At 36.4% G+C, this 16,745-nt stretch overlaps 1 protein-coding gene across 2 annotated transcripts in view; it reads left to right on the top strand.

Annotated features, from left to right (window-relative positions):
- The window catches only part of LOC143238170 (uncharacterized), a 117,835-nt gene extending 101,365 nt beyond the window's left edge, over positions 1 to 16,470 (top strand). For both annotated transcript variants that reach the window (XR_013020439.1, XM_076478163.1), the window contains one exon: positions 13,801 to 16,470. Coding sequence is in view for 1 of the 2 variants with exons in the window: in XM_076478163.1 (XP_076334278.1) it covers positions 13,801 to 13,818 (18 nt within the window). In the remaining variant the exon portion in view is untranslated. The remainder of the gene's footprint in view (positions 1 to 13,800) is intronic.
- Positions 16,471 to 16,745: the final 275 nt, after the last annotated feature.

A 16,745-nucleotide genomic window follows, 5' to 3' on the forward strand; every position in this document is an offset into this window, starting at 1 on the left:
ACTTAACATTGTTGTCATATTTTATTAGTAGCACTTCCTTCACCACAACTTAACATTGTTGTCATATTTTATTAGTAGCACTTCCTTCACCACAACTTAACATTGTTGCCATATCTCATTAGTAGCACTTCCTTCACCACAACTTAACATTGTTGCCATATTTCATTAGTAGCACTGCCTTCACCACAACTTAACATTGTTGCCATATTTCATTAGTAGCACTGCCTTCACCACAACTTAACATTGTTGCCATATTTCATTAGTAGCACTGCCTTCACCACAACTTAACATTGTTGCCATATTTCATTAGTAGCACTGCCTTCACCACAACTTAACATTGTTGTCATATTTCATTAGTAGCACTTCCTTCACCACAACTTAACATTGTTGTCATATTTCATTAGTAGCACTTCCTTCACCACAACTTAACATTGTTGCCATATCTCATTAGTAGCACTTCCTTCACCACAACTTAACATTGTTGCCATATTTCATTAGTAGCACTGCCTTCACCACAACTTAACATTGTTGCCATATCTCATTAGTAGCACTGCCTTCACCACAACTTAACATTGTTGCCATATTTCATTAGTAGCACTGCCTTCACCACAACTTAACATTGTTGCCATATCTCATTAGTAGCACTGCCTTCACCACAACTTAACATTGTTGTCATATTTTATTAGTAGCACTTCCTTCACCACAACTTAACATTGTTGCCATATCTCATTAGTAGCACTGCCTTCACCACAACTTAACATTGTTGCCATATCTCATTAGTAGCACTGCCTTCACCACAACTTAACATTGTTGCCATATCTCATTAGTAGCACTGCCTTCACCACAACTTAACATTGTTGTCATATTTCATTAGTAGCACTGCCTTCACCACAACTTAACATTGTTGTCATATTTCATTAGTAGCACTTCCTTCACCACAACTTAACATTGTTGTCATATTTCATTAGTAGCACTTCCTTCACCACAACTTAACATTGTTGCCATATCTCATTAGTAGCACTGCCTTCACCACAACTCAACATTGTTGTTACAACTTATCAGTAGCACTTCCTTCACCACAACTTAACATTGTTGTCATATTTCATTAGTAGCACTTCCTTCACCACAACTTAACATTGTTGTCATATTTCATTAGTAGCACTTCCTTCACCACAACTTAACATTGTTGTCATATTTCATTAGTAGCACTTCCTTCACCACAACTTAACATTGTTGCCATATCTCATTAGTAGCACTGCCTTCACCACAACTTAACATTGTTGTTACAACTCATTAGTAGCACTTCCTTCACCACAACTTAACATTGTTGCCATATTTCATTAGTAGCACTTCCTTCACCACAACTTAACATTGTTGTCATATTTCATTAGTAGCACTTCCTTCACCACAACTTAACATTGTTGTCATATTTCATTAGTAGCACTTCCTTCACCACAACTTAACATTGTTGTCATATTTCATTAGTAGCACTTTCTTCACCACAACTTAACATTGTTGCCATATCTCATTAGTAGCACTGCCTTCACCACAACTTAACATTGTTGCTATATTTCATTAGTAGCACTGCCTTCACCACAACTTAACATTGTTGCCATATCTCATTAGTAGCACTGCCTTCACCACAACTTAACATTGTTGTCATATTTTATTAGTAGCACTTCCTTCACCACAACTTAACATTGTTGTCATATTTCATTAGTAGCACTTCCTTCACCACAACTTAACATTGTTGCCATATCTCATTAGTAGCACTTCCTTCACCACAACTTAACATTGTTGTCATATCTCATTAGTAGCACTGCCTTCACCACAACTTAACATTGTTGCCATATTTCATTAGTAGCACTGCCTTCACCACAACTTAACATTGTTGCCATATTTCATTAGTAGCACTGCCTTCACCACAACTTAACATTGTTGCCATATCTCATTAGTAGCACTGCCTTCACCACAACTTAACATTGTTGCCATATTTCATTAGTAGCACTGCCTTCACCACAACTTAACATTGTTGTCATATTTCATTAGTAGCACTTCCTTCACCACAACTTAACATTGTTGCCATATCTCATTAGTAGCACTGCCTTCACCACAACTTAACATTGTTGTCATATTTTATTAGTAGCACTTCCTTCACCACAACTTAACATTGTTGCCATATCTCATTAGTAGCACTGCCTTCACCACAACTTAACATTGTTGTCATATTTCATTAGTAGCACTTCCTTCACCACAACTTAACATTGTTGCTATATCTCATTAGTAGCACTGCCTTCACCACAACTTAACATTGTTGCCATATTTCATTAGTAGCACTGCCTTCACCACAACTTAACATTGTTGCCATATCTCATTAGTAGCACTGCCTTCACCACAACTTAACATTGTTGCTATATCTCATTAGTAGCACTGCCTTCACCACAACTTAACATTGTTGCCATATTTCATTAGTAGCACTGCCTTCACCACAACTTAACATTGTTGCCATATCTCATTAGTAGCACTGCCTTCACCACAACTTAACATTGTTGTCATATTTTATTAGTAGCACTTCCTTCACCACAACTTAACATTGTTGCCATATCTCATTAGTAGCACTTCCTTCACCACAACTTAACATTGTTGCCATATTTCATTAGTAGCACTGCCTTCACCACAACTTAACATTGTTGCCATATCTCATTAGTAGCACTGCCTTCACCACAACTTAACATTGTTGCTATATCTCATTAGTAGCACTGCCTTCACCACAACTTAACATTGTTGCCATATCTCATTAGTAGCACTGCCTTCACCACAACTTAACATTGTTGCCATATTTCATTAGTAGCACTGCCTTCACCACAACTTAACATTGTTGCCATATCTCATTAGTAGCACTGCCTTCACCACAACTTAACATTGTTGTCATATTTTATTAGTAGCACTTCCTTCACCACAACTTAACATTGTTGCCATATCTCATTAGTAGCACTGCCTTCACCACAACTTAACATTGTTGCTATATCTCATTAGTAGCACTGCCTTCACCACAACTTAACATTGTTGCCATATCTCATTAGTAGCACTGCCTTCACCACAACTTAACATTGTTGCCATATTTCATTAGTAGCACTGCCTTCACCACAACTTAACATTGTTGTCATATTTCATTAGTAGCACTGCCTTCACCACAACTTAACATTGTTGTCATATTTCATTAGTAGCACTTCCTTTCACCACAACTTAACATTGTTGCCATATTTCATTAGTAGCACTGCTTTCACCACAACTTAACATTGTTGCCATATCTCATTAGTAGCACTGCCTTCACCACAACTCAACATTGTTGTTATATCTCATTAGTAGCACTGCCTTCACCACAACTTAACATTGTTGCCATATTTCATTAGTAGCACTGCCTTCACCACAACTTAACATTGTTGTCATATTTCATTAGTAGCACTTCCTTCACCACAACTTAACATTGTTGTCATATTTCATTAGTAGCACTGCCTTCACCACAACTTAACATTGTTGCCATATCTTATTAGTAGCACTTCCTTCACCACAACTTAACATTGTTGTTATTTTATTAGTAGCTCCTTCACCAGTAGCACTGCCTTCACCACAACTTAACATTGTTGTCATATTTCATTAGTAGCACTGCCTTCACCACAACTTAACATTGTTGCCATATTTCATTAGTAGCACTGCCTTCACCACAACTTAACATTGTTGCCATATTTCATTAGTAGCACTGCCTTCACCACAACTTAACATTGTTGTCATATTTCATTAGTAGCACTGCCTTCACCACAACTTAACATTGTTGTCATATTTCATTAGTAGCACTGCCTTCACCACAACTTAACATTGTTGCCATATCTCATTAGTAGCACTGCCTTCACCACAACTTAACATTGTTGTCATATTTTATTAGTAGCACTGCCTTCACCACAACTTAACATTGTTGTCATATCTCATTAGTAGCACTGCCTTCACCATAACTTAACATTGTTGTCATATCTCATTAGTAGCACTGCCTTCACCACAACTTAACATTGTTGCCATATCTCATTAGTAGCACTGCCTTCACCACAACTTAACATTGTTGCCATATTTCATTAGTAGCACTGCCTTCACCACAACTTAACATTGTTGCCATATCTCATTAGTAGCACTGCCTTCACCACAACTTAACATTGTTGCTATATCTCATTAGTAGCACTGCCTTCACCACAACTTAACATTGTTGCCATATCTCATTAGTAGCACTGCCTTCACCACAACTTAACATTGTTGCCATATCTCATTAGTAGCACTGCCTTCACCACAACTTAACATTGTTGTCATATCTCATTAGTAGCACTTCCTTCACCACAACTTAACATTGTTGCTATATCTCATTAGTAGCACTGCCTTCACCACAACTTAACATTGTTGCCATATCTCATTATTAGTGCCTTCACCACAACTTAACATTGCCATATTTTTTCATTGCACTGCCTTCACCACAACTTAACATTGTTGCCATATCTCATTAGTAGCACTGCCTTCACCACAACTTAACATTGTTGCTATATCTCATTCGTAGCACTGCCTTCACCACAACTTAACATTGTTGCTATATCTCATTAGTAGCACTGCCTTCACCATAACTCAAGAGTGTCGTTATATCTCATCAGTAGTACTTCTTTCACCACAACTTAACATTGTTGTTACACCTTATCACATCCTTCGCTTGTACTTAACATTGTTGTTACATCTCATGAGTAGGACTACTTTCACCTACACTTAACACTTTCCTTTATCTGGTTTCTTGTTGTGGTGGACATTCTTTTCCTTTTTCTCTTACTATTGAATTGACTGATGTGTTGTGTGAGTCCATAAATATCTGCTTCAATGGCCTTTGTCAACTGTATATGCTCGTGTGATCCTAACGAAACTAACAAACGTAAACCAAATATTATCAATAGAAGATTACGATGAAACACAACGTACTATTGTTTTTGTATTCGTAGTTTTTGGTTTGTTATTGAATATATAGCAAGTGAAATGGAATGACAGTTTAAAACGTTGTCCACAAAGCTATTGCAGAAATATTGTAGCCCAGTCCAGGGAAGATAGCAACTTAACACTACCTTTCGTTGACCCTTGGGCTACTTTTTGTCAACAAACAGTGGTGTTGACCGTATTTTATAACACCTCTACGACTGAAAGGGCGAGCATGTATTGTGGGATTCGAACTCGAGACCCACAGATTATGAATCTTGTGCTATAATCACCTGGACATGTTTTAAATATTTTTTTTCATTTTTAGTCTCGTATTTTTTTATCAAAAATAAATTTAGTTTATCAAATCGTGTGGTATTTTCTTAAAATCAAGAGGGAGGGGTGAGTAGTACTAGTTTATACTTCGCTCAGGGCCCACCAGGGCGGCACTGTTCATTCTCATGCTTATAACTTTGAAGTGAGTTCTGACACAGCGACTGAAGATGAACATTCTGGGACAATTTCTTCAATGCCATGTAGGTTGATGAAGAAACGTCACAGTTGGTTTGACTTTTTTGAAATAAAAAACTATATCTTCGTTGTTTTAGTTTACTTCTTCTACTATCGTCCTTTTCTAAATCCATCTGTATTACTGTAATCGTAACGTCGGACGGAAGGACTTTTTTAACAATATGGGTTGTTGGAAGCTTGTGAATAACACTATGATTTATTGGCAGACACTTAAATAACCTACAAACATAAACACTTTGAACTTCCTCCGTTCTTCCTTTTGTACCGCCTTTTTCTATCTTCTCATCTACTTATTATTATTAAATAAATATTTTTTTTAATATTTAAGTAATGTTTCCTTTTCCAAACGTCAGCAGTTTCATTCCCCACTGTTGATTATGGAACCTTAATTACACTGCTATCAATGAATTTGTACACTTCACCGTTGTGTCCTTTTCCATGATTTTAACAAAGTTACAAAATGAAGGTTGTGTGACTTCGAACTACACGAGCAAATATTTGTAGATGTTTTTGCTTGTTCCCATCAAAATTTTAACTTTCCAATTTTCAAATTGAAAACGAATTATCAGATCACATTTCTTTTTTTTTTTTCATGAAAAGTTCAAAAATATATAATGATGGCTCACATCTCTAACCAATAGGTGGCGCGAGTACCATGCGCATGTCGAAACTAGTGGAACTTTAATCAGTGTTTTTAAATGTTTGTATGAAGCTGAAGAAACACTGAAGTATGCAGATATTAAAATATCGACATTCCCAGAAATCAAAGAAATTTTTAAACGAAGTGCCTTCTTTTTACAATCATATTTATTTTTTGAGTACCAGGAAATCATAATAATAATAATAACAATCATAGCTAGGTTGCTAAACCTACGGTGATCACGTCTTCATTTCCTTTAAGGCTTTGTTTGTTTGTTTGTTTTGGAATTTCGCACAAAGCTACTCGAGGGCTATCTGTGCTAGCCGTCCCTAATTTAGCAGTGTAAGACTAGAGGGAAGGCAGCTAGTCATCACCACCCACCGCCAACTCTTGGGCTACTCTTTTACCAACGAATAGTGGGATTGACCGTCATATTATACACCCCCACGGCTGGGAGGGCGAGCATGTTTAGCGCGACGCGGGCGCGAACCCGCGACCCTCGGATTACGAGTCGCACGCCTTACGCGCTTGGCCATGCCAGGCCTTCCTTTAAGGCAATGGTTCCCAACTAGGGGTGCTTGCACCCCTTGCGGGTGCGAGATAACATTTCAGTTTTTTTGTTTATATTAAGGGTATTGTCCTACATATTCAAAAATTACGTTCGATTTTTATTTCTTATTTTTCTTGTTACAGACGTAGCTTTTTACCTTGTTACGATAAACTATCGTTTCTACCGTCACCGGCGCAGACCGAAATCTTAATGTACAACTGTAAACAAACAACACACGAAACGTGACCTAAATACCCGGCACAACTAATTAGGTTACGTTCGTGAACGCCGTCTTAAAGTGTCTGTTATTTATTTATGTTATGTATTCACGTGATCGTAACTCGAGAAACTTCAAGAAGTATCCAGAATTAATCGATGACATCATGTGACGTATATTCGAGAATGGTCTAGAACGTTTCGCAGAGTATATAAACCCATACGTGATGCTATGGTAGTCAGTGCATTGTTGATTCTGTGTTCGTGCATAAAACTTCATTATGTCAAAGAAAATGAAATGAAATGATGATTATGTGAAGTTTGGTTTCACTTGCATCGGAACAACTGAGGATCTGCAAAAACCCCAGTGCATGCTTTGTGACGCTGCCCTTTCAAACGCAAATTTAAAGCCACCTAAGCTGCAGGAACACTTCAACAACCGGCATGGTGGAGCAGCTGTTGCAGGCAATGATGTTGAATCGTTAAAAGGTAGAAGGGTTCGCTTTGATTCTCGAGCAACCTTTCCAAAATTAGGTTTTATATCTGCTGACAAACCACTGCTGATGGCTTCATACCACGTGGCGTATAAAGTAGCCAAATCAAAGAAGCCCCATACAATTGCAGAAGAGGTGATAAAACCGTGTGCATTAGAAATGGCAACAATTGTTCTGGGAAAAGAAGCCTCAAACAAGCTTAAATTAGTGCCGTTATCAAATAATGTTATTCAAAAGCGAATTGGTGATTTGAGTTCGGACATTTTTTGACCAAGTTATCGCAGATATCAGGGCTAGTCCCTTGAAAATCTCTCTCCAATTGGACAAATCAACTGATGTTACAAATTGCAGTCAACTCATCGCACTAGTGAGGTATGTCCATGACGGTGCCATAATGGAAGATTTCCTGTTCTGTGAAGATCTGAAAATAACCACAAAATGAAAAGATGTCTTCCAGTGTGTGAAGGACTTCTTTGCGAAATATGATTTAGATATCAAAATTATTGGTTATGTATGTACCGACGGTGCCCCTGCTATGCTAGGAAATAAATCAGGATTTTTTGCACTGATGAAACAAGAGATTCTGCACTTGCAAGGTACTCACTGTTTTCTTCATCGATATGCTTTGGCATCAAAAACATTGCCTCCAAAGTTGAAAAAGGTCCTTGACACTTCTGTGAAGACAATCATCTGGATTAGGGGTCGCGCTCTGAACCACCGCCTCTCTAAGTCACTTTGTGAAGATTTTGGAAGTGAGCATTCAGTTTTGCTTTTCCACACAGAAGTCCGCTTGTTGTCACGTGGGGGAGCTTTGACGCGCTTCTTTTAACTGCAAGAAGAAGTCAAAACTTTTCTGAAGGATCATGATTATGATCTTCCCAGAGAAATAGAATCACAAGAATTCAACCAAATGCTACTCTATTTGAGTGATACTTTCACTCGTATGAATGACCTACGTGTGTCTCTTCAAGGGAAAAAACATAAACATATTGAAATGCTGCGAAAAGTTAAATGTTTTCAAAGAAAAGTTACATCTTTGGTGTTGACGAGTTAAAAGAGGAAATTTTTCAAATTTTCCATCACTCGAAGACATGGTAGGTGAGGATGAGTCCCTAATTCCATGTGTGTGTGAAGAAATTGTGGATCATTTGGAAATACTATCAAAGTGATTTTTGGATATTTTGGAGGAGAACTGGAAACTTCTGAAGAATGGATTATGAATCCATACTCCTTCAATTTGTATAATATGTCGGATGATGAAGAACTGATGGAAGATCTTATTGAACTGCGCACAAATCGAGTTCTTGAAATGCAGTTTGAAAGCAAAACTTTGGAACAATATTGGTGTTCGGCAATGGACATGTTTCCAAGACTTTGTGAAAAAGCACTAAATGTGCTCATCCCATTCGTGACGACATACTTATGTGAGTTTGGATTTAGTGCCCTTTTGTCAATCAAGACAAAACCTAGAAATCACTTGGGTGCACAGGCAGACTTGCGGATTGCTATCAGCAACAAAGTGCCACACTTTGAAAAACTCGTAAGAAGTAAACAGGAACAAAAGAGTCATTAAATATAAATTGGCTTATGAACATTTGAACATTTCAAATTCAAAGAAAATTCATATTATGCATGGATGAAAATTTATTTTTTTTGTAGTCCATGTAGGGTTTATGAAACTTTTAGTTTCTTGTAATATTTTTTCTTTTCCAAATGTTTCGTTTTTGTTTATACATCATTAAAAACTAATTATAAAAATTTGTTTTGGCGACCTTCACCTTTATTCTTAAATAAATAATTACTGTGAGGGGTGTGAGAACATATTAAAATTTGTTTAGGGGTGCGAGGAATGAAAAAGGTTGGGAACCACTACTTTAAGGGAAAGAAAAATTTAGCTTGTTCAGTCCCCTTTCTAAGTTAACCACTATAACTTGTTAAATATTGTTGGTGTTTATCTGGGCCCGACATTAAGGCACTCGACTCGTAATCCGACGGTCGCGGGTTCAAATCCCCGTCACACCAAACATGTTCGCCCTTTCAGCCGTGGAGGCGTTATAATGTTATGGTTAGCGCAGATAGCCCTCGTGTAGCTTTGCGCCAAATTAAAAAAACAAACTTCATCTGTTTGTTGTGCCACTTTACAACCACTGTATTTTTTTCACCCTAATTATATATCAATATTACACACATGGAAACTCACGAGCTCGATGAAGAGATCCCCTTGTCGAAAGCACGTTAATCTTTTCACATATTTTTATTTATTAATAATCCGATTCAAAACTTAGTGCTTTTCCGATATTCCCACAGGGTGAAAACTCCGTCATTTTCTTTTTCTTCTGGGAGTGAAAAACGTATTTCAATACTTTTTTGTTCTTTTTTTGACAGGAAAACTGACAGTTTCAGTAAATAAGAGTAAAATGTATTTTTTCCACTTCAGTTGTATAGATATATCTGTTCAGAAATTCATATAATAATCACACCACAAATATTAACTTCGTCTCTAGTAGTGAGGCTAAGGATATCATCTTCGTTGTTCTCTCAACAAACAGTTCAGTTTGTCCACAACTAGAGGGATATATTATGTGTACTTTCAATTTTAATGTACTTGTTAACAAGTCAAATAAAGCCACATCAAATCTCGGTGTGGCTAAAATTATATTTCATTTTAAAATTATTCTTAATAATCGTTTCTTTTAACCAATACTTTTGTTGGGTTTTACAAAACGTTCCTCCTATAAATACGTAGCTTACCATTTTCATATGTATCTTACAGATTTATTTCCTTAAAAGGAATCTCTCTTTTTGTGACGTATCAACCACGATAGTCTTGTTTGTAGACTCCTATTTTCGGAGAATAACTTATTGCTCTACATCAAGACATTTTGAAAGTGTTGATTGCTAAGAAAAAAGGGAGTGAAGAATTTCCAGCTCGTGCACATACTTGGAGGACACAGTGATGTATTTCAGTTTTAATATTGTTTCTTCACAGTGATATACTTCAGTTTTAATATTGTTTCTCTACCTAATATCACTTTACTGGCGCCCACCTCTTCTCTAAACAAAGGTTATGGTTCTAAGCTTATATAATGATTGTGTCTTCATTAACCCATATACATCTAGTTTGAACCACGTGCTTATAATGTTTGTATCTTCATTAACCCACATACATCTTGTTTGAACCACGTGCTTATAATGTTTGTATATTCATTTACCCACAACCACGTGCTTATAATGTTTGTATCTTCCCACATACATCTAGTTTGAACCACGTGCTTATAATGTTTGTATATTCATTTACGCCTAGCATAATGTTTGTATCTTCATTAACCCATATACATCTAGTTTGAACCACATGTTTATAACGTTTGTCTCATCATTAACCCACAACCACGTGTTTATAATGTTTGTCTCTTCATTAACCCACATACGTCAAGTTTGAACCACGTGCTTATAATGTTTGTATCTTCATTAATTCACAACCACGTGCTTATAATGTTTGTCTCTTCATTAACCCACATACATCTAGTTTGAACCAGGTGCTTATAATGTTTGTATATTCATTTACCCACAACCACGTGTTTATAATGTTTGTCTCTTCATTAACCCACATACGTCAAGTTTGAACCACGTGCTTATAATGTTTGTATCTTCATTAACTCACATACGCCTAGTTTGAACCACGTGCTTATAATGTTTGTCTCTTCATTAACCCACATACGTCAAGTTTGAACCACGTGTTTATGATGTTTGTATCTTCATTAACTCTGATTCACTGTTACCCAACTGAACTAACCTGAAGTAACTTACACCCTGATTCACTGTTACCCAACTACAGTCATGTTAAATAGTTAGAACACCCTATGAAAGCCTGTGTATTTTTGTAAAATTTTTGAATATATAGATATTTAATGTCAATTTTAACAATACTGAGAGATTATAGTAATATAACTAAACAATTAAAACTGAAGAAAAGACTTTTCAAGATCTTCTGTAAATGTAATTCTAGAAAAATGCATATTCTAACTGAGGAAAAAGTTAGGACACCCCACATTTATTCCCACTTAAAATGGCTCAACTCACACACAGGTGTATCACACCAGGTGCACATGATTAGAAGATTGTTACTCAGCATTTTGAATGAGGCTTGCCCTATTTAAACCTCAGACATTTAGTTTAGTGTGCTCCTGACTGTTGAAGTGAGAGTGAGCACCATGGTGAGAGCAAAAGAGCTGTCTGAGGCCTTCAGAAAGAAAATTGTAGCAGCTTATGACTCTGGTAAGGGATTTAAAAAGATCTCAAAAGATTTTGAAATCAGCCATTCCACTGTCAGGAAAATAGTCAACAAGTGGAGGGCTTTCAAAACTACTGCCAACATGCCCAGATCTGGTCGTCCAAGCAAGTTCATCCCGAGAGCAGACCGCAAGATGCTAAAAGAGGTTTCAAAACACCCTAACATGTCATCACGGGACCTACAGCAGGCTCTGGCTACTGTTGATGTGAAAGTGCATGTCTCTACAATCAGAAAGAGACTGCACAAGTTCAGCTTGCATGGGAGGTGTACAAGGAGGAAACCTTTGCTCTCTAAGAGAAACATCAAGGTCAAACTGAAGTTTGTCAGAGAGAATGTAGACAAAGACCAGGACTTAATAATGTTCTTTGGACAGATGAGTCCAAAACTGAATTATTTGGACACCAGAACAGAGGACATGTTTGGCGTAAACCAAATACAGCATTCCAGGAAAAGAACCTCATACCAACTGTGAAACATGGAGGTGGAAGTGTCATGGTTTGGGGATGCTTTGCTGCAGCAGGACATGGACAGCTCACAATCATAGAATCAATCATGAATTCTACTATGTATCAGAGGGCGTTTGAGGATTATGTGAGACCATCTGTAAGAAAAGTAAAGCTGAAGCGGAACTGGACCCTGCAACAGGACAATGACCCAAAACATACCAGTAAATCCACCAAGGACTGGCTGAAAACTAAGAAATGGGGAGTCCTGGAATGGCCGAGTCAAAGCCCAGATCTTACTCTTATTGAGATGCTGTGGGTTGACTTGAAACGGGCTGTACATGCAAGAAACCCCTCAAACATCTCACAGCTGAAAGAATTCTGCATTGAGGAGTGGGGCAAACATTCTTCAGACCGATGACAGAGACTGGTAGATGGCTACAAGAAGTGTCTCACTGCCAAAGGGGGGTAACACTAGCTATTAGGGGTAGGGTGTCCTAACTTTTTCCTCAGTTAGAATATGCATTTTTGTAGAATTACATTTACAGATGATCTTGAAAAGTCTTTTCTTCAGTTTTAATTGTTTAGTTATATTCTTATAATCTCTCAGTATTGTTAAAATTGAGATTAAATATCTATATATCCAAAAATGTTACAAAAATACAGAGGCTTTCATAGGGTGTCCTAACTTTTTCACATGACTGTAAACTGATCTCTTCATTTGTATTTCTTAAAACCGTATCTAATTAGCAGCTAAGTAAACACAAATGTTACATGATATAGAAACAACGAAATTACTTCATTAATAAAAATAAATATTTCGTATGCACTAACAAGCAAATTTACTCTAACAGTTCTATCGGTGGAACAGTGGTAAGTTGACGTACTTACAATACTAAAATCCGGGATTCGATTTTCCGCGATGGAAACAGCAGTTGGCCCAATATTGCTTTGCACTAAAACAAGCCAACAGTACTCTAACAGTGCAAAACAAGAGCTTTATATACTAACTATAAAACACACAGCCCAGTGGTTCATGGCCTTTGTCCTGTTAAAACCAGACTATAATTTTCTTTTCCTTCCCCTACTTTTAAACTATAGATAGTGTAACATTTAATAGAATTTCTTACATTGGTGAATGTAACAGTTTGTTTATTTTAGCATTCTAAACTGTGAGACTTACAGCTGAGCCAGGTGGGCTTCTAATAACCAATACTATACCAAATGGATTTTAGCTTTTTTGTAATAATTTGTCAAATATCTAATACCGTGCCAATATTTGGAGTAAACTATAATTTAACTTTTCTAAAGAATATGTAAAGTTAAGCCTGTGTGTGTTACTTCTCAACTAAAAACAGCTAAACTTCAAATGTCTTAGGTTATTAAAAACGTCTGTATTTGGTTCAGACCTTGTAAGGAATGTTCATTTAAAACCTATTATTCCACTTCAACATTTGTTCTTCTCACAAATCTCGCGATTCCTTATTAAACATGTACTAGACTGTGACGTACTGGTCGATTATTAAAACTAAGGATTATCAGTGCTGACACGTTTTTTATTATTAATATTATTTCATATGTTAATTAAATGTTTGCAAATTTATCTATATATTTTTGGTTTATTTTTTTATAATTTACAGGTGAAAAATGAAAATTGAGCCACTTAAAGAGTCGAGATTTCTTAAGAAGGAACCAGAAGGTAGTTTAAAGTTTATAGACAGTTTGTGAAGAAGGAACCAGAAGGTAGTTTAAAGTTTATAGACAGTTTGTAAGGAAGGAACCAGGAGGTAGTTTAAAGTTTATAGACATTCTGTGACTAAGGAACCAGGAGGTAGTTTAAAGTTTATAGACGGTCTGGGAGCAAGGAATCAGACGGTAGTTTAAAGTTAATGAAAGTATATCAGTTAATGATACATTACCCACCACTGCTTCTAGCCAAGACCTTTACAGAGATGTCGTTTGATCGTAGACTCCCAGACAAGAAAAGTCGTGAAAATCTCGTATCGACTGACTACACCGAATGCACGAGCTACAGTTTTCCTTAAGCAGTAATACGAGCTTTCAGCACTTGGGTACAGTTTCTCATGTATAATTAAAGGTTAAGATCATAATTTGTTTGTCTTTCACAAACCACAGAGTTGTGCTTTACTTTGATCGTCACCTAATGTCCAGTGTATCTGTTTTATTTTGGTTTTCTTCTCGTGTTATGTTAGAAATTAGAAAAATTGGTATGTAAGTACATAAGAGGTGAACAATTTTACTGGTATGAATATTATATCCATGAAAAATGATTTATCTAAATCCAATTATATGATCAGATGTACGAGTCTGTCTTTAAAACAAATGTTTACTGTGATTTACATATCATTTACAATACCAGTAGTGAGAAACTTAAATCGAAAGGTATACATTCAGTTCATTTATCTACCTTAACTTATTTTCTCTGAACTCTTTGGTAACATAATGATTTTAATTGTTGTAAATATATGAACACGACGTTCTCGGTTTACATAAATTCATAAATGTAATTATTTTCAAATCGTCAGCAAAATATATGTTCACAAAATATTCAGTTAGTAGTAACACTTAAAAGTTAACGTCTATAAATTCATTCAGTTGTCAGGATTAAAGTAGCATGAATTACAATAGGAAGATGGTAATATTTTGACAAGATTTGTAGCAGTAATTATAAAAAACATACTAATTATTTTGAGGATATAAGGAGTGATTTTCGTTCTGTTTTAATTTCAAAGTATGAAAATTAATGTTTGTATGATGGAAATTTTTTCATATTGGAGGTTTATTTCGAACACCAATTTGGGATACATTACTGTAACAAAGTTGTTGTATCTATCATTGTCGTCCTGGCCTAGAGGTTAGGACACTCGAATCGATAGGTCGCGGGTTTGAATCCCCGTCCTACCAAGCATGCTAACCCTTTAAATCATGGGAGCGTTAAAATGTTATGGTCAATTCTACTATTCGTTGGTAAAAGAGTAGCTCAACAGTTGGCGGTGAGTGGTGATGATTAGTTCCCTTCCTCTAATCTTTCACTGCTAAATTAGAGAAAACTACTGCAGTTAGCCCTCATGAGACTTTGCGCGAAATTCAAACCAACGTTTTCCTTTCTGCAACTGCGAAGCGCCACCTATGAAAGATTCAGATAAGACATACGAGTTTGTCCCGTAAAGAGACAAACAAAACAAATAATTTGGTATGAAATACTAGCATGAATGATAATCAACGTGCAGGTTTACGCGTAGCTTGAGCAAGCTTTTGATTTGCACATTTACTCCGCGTGGACTGGGCTCATCTCACTGAAATTGGAAAAATAATTATTTTAGGCTTATCTCTATGTGCAGATCATAGAAGAATATTTTCAATAAAGAAAACATATGAAACTTAAAGAATTTCACTGAGCGTATTGTCCTTTTAGTCAGCTTTAAGTGAGAGAAAACTATGTTTTTAAAATAGTTTATTACACACTTATGTTTGTGATGAGGACAAACAGCATTCTTTTTTTCTCTTTCTGAAACGTTTCAATCATTTATCTCTTAATAATAAGGAGAGCGTCCCTTTCGTAGTCAGATGACTTACAAGAAAGTTTATCTTTGCCAAATTTCGAAGGCCATCTGTGCTACTCCCCCGCTAGTACAGCGGTAAGTCTACGTATTTACAACGCTAAAATCAGGGGCTCGATTCCCCTCGGTGGGCTCAGCAGATAGTCTGATGTGGCTTTGCTATAAGAAAACACACATACGCTATCTGTGCTAACCGTTCCTAATTTTGAAGCGATAAACTAAAGGCAGATTGTCAACACCAACCATTTCTTGCGTTACTCTTTAATGACGAAAAATAGAATTAGCCAGAATATTATAACGGCCTCACCCACAGCTGATAGGGCTAGCATGTAAAATGAAGGTATTCTAACCCTCGACCCGAGATTATTAACGACCAGGCCATGCCAGACCATAAAATAAATAACAACATGCTGGTAAGAAACTTTTATAATCTTCTATAATTTATGTAATGTGGTTTAAAAATATTTAAAACTTAAACTTTGGCTTATTCGAAAGCTTTTGAATAAAAGCTGTTCATAAACCAGACATACTGTGTGCATTGACTTCAGGTTAACATGTCCTTTACATAAACATTGTTTGTAGATCAAACAGTCAGCGTACAGCCCTCTAACACCTCATAACACAACCTAAGATTAAAGCTCTCCGATAGTTCAGCAGTAAGTCTGAATACTAACAATCCCAGGTTCGATACCTTGTTAGGTAGGCCTGGAATAAAATTATTTGTCAGATTACCAGGTTTACTGTTTCATTGTAATACTTATATTACCTAGTTTATTATACAGCTAGGGCTACTGTTTCATTGTAATATTTATATCATTAGGTTTATTATACAGCAAGGGTTACTGTTTTATTGTAATATTTATATTATTAGATTTATTATTCAGAAATAATGGGATTGACTGTCACGTTGTAACGCCTTTAAGGCTAAAAGGACGGGTAGGATTCGAGCCCTCGACCCTCAAATTACGGATCGAACGCCCTAATCATCTATTCATGCCAGGCCT

The sequence above is a fragment of the Tachypleus tridentatus genome, chromosome 13, assembly GCF_004210375.1.
Source record: "Tachypleus tridentatus isolate NWPU-2018 chromosome 13, ASM421037v1, whole genome shotgun sequence".
Classification (NCBI taxonomy): Eukaryota; Metazoa; Arthropoda; class Merostomata; order Xiphosura; family Limulidae; genus Tachypleus; species Tachypleus tridentatus.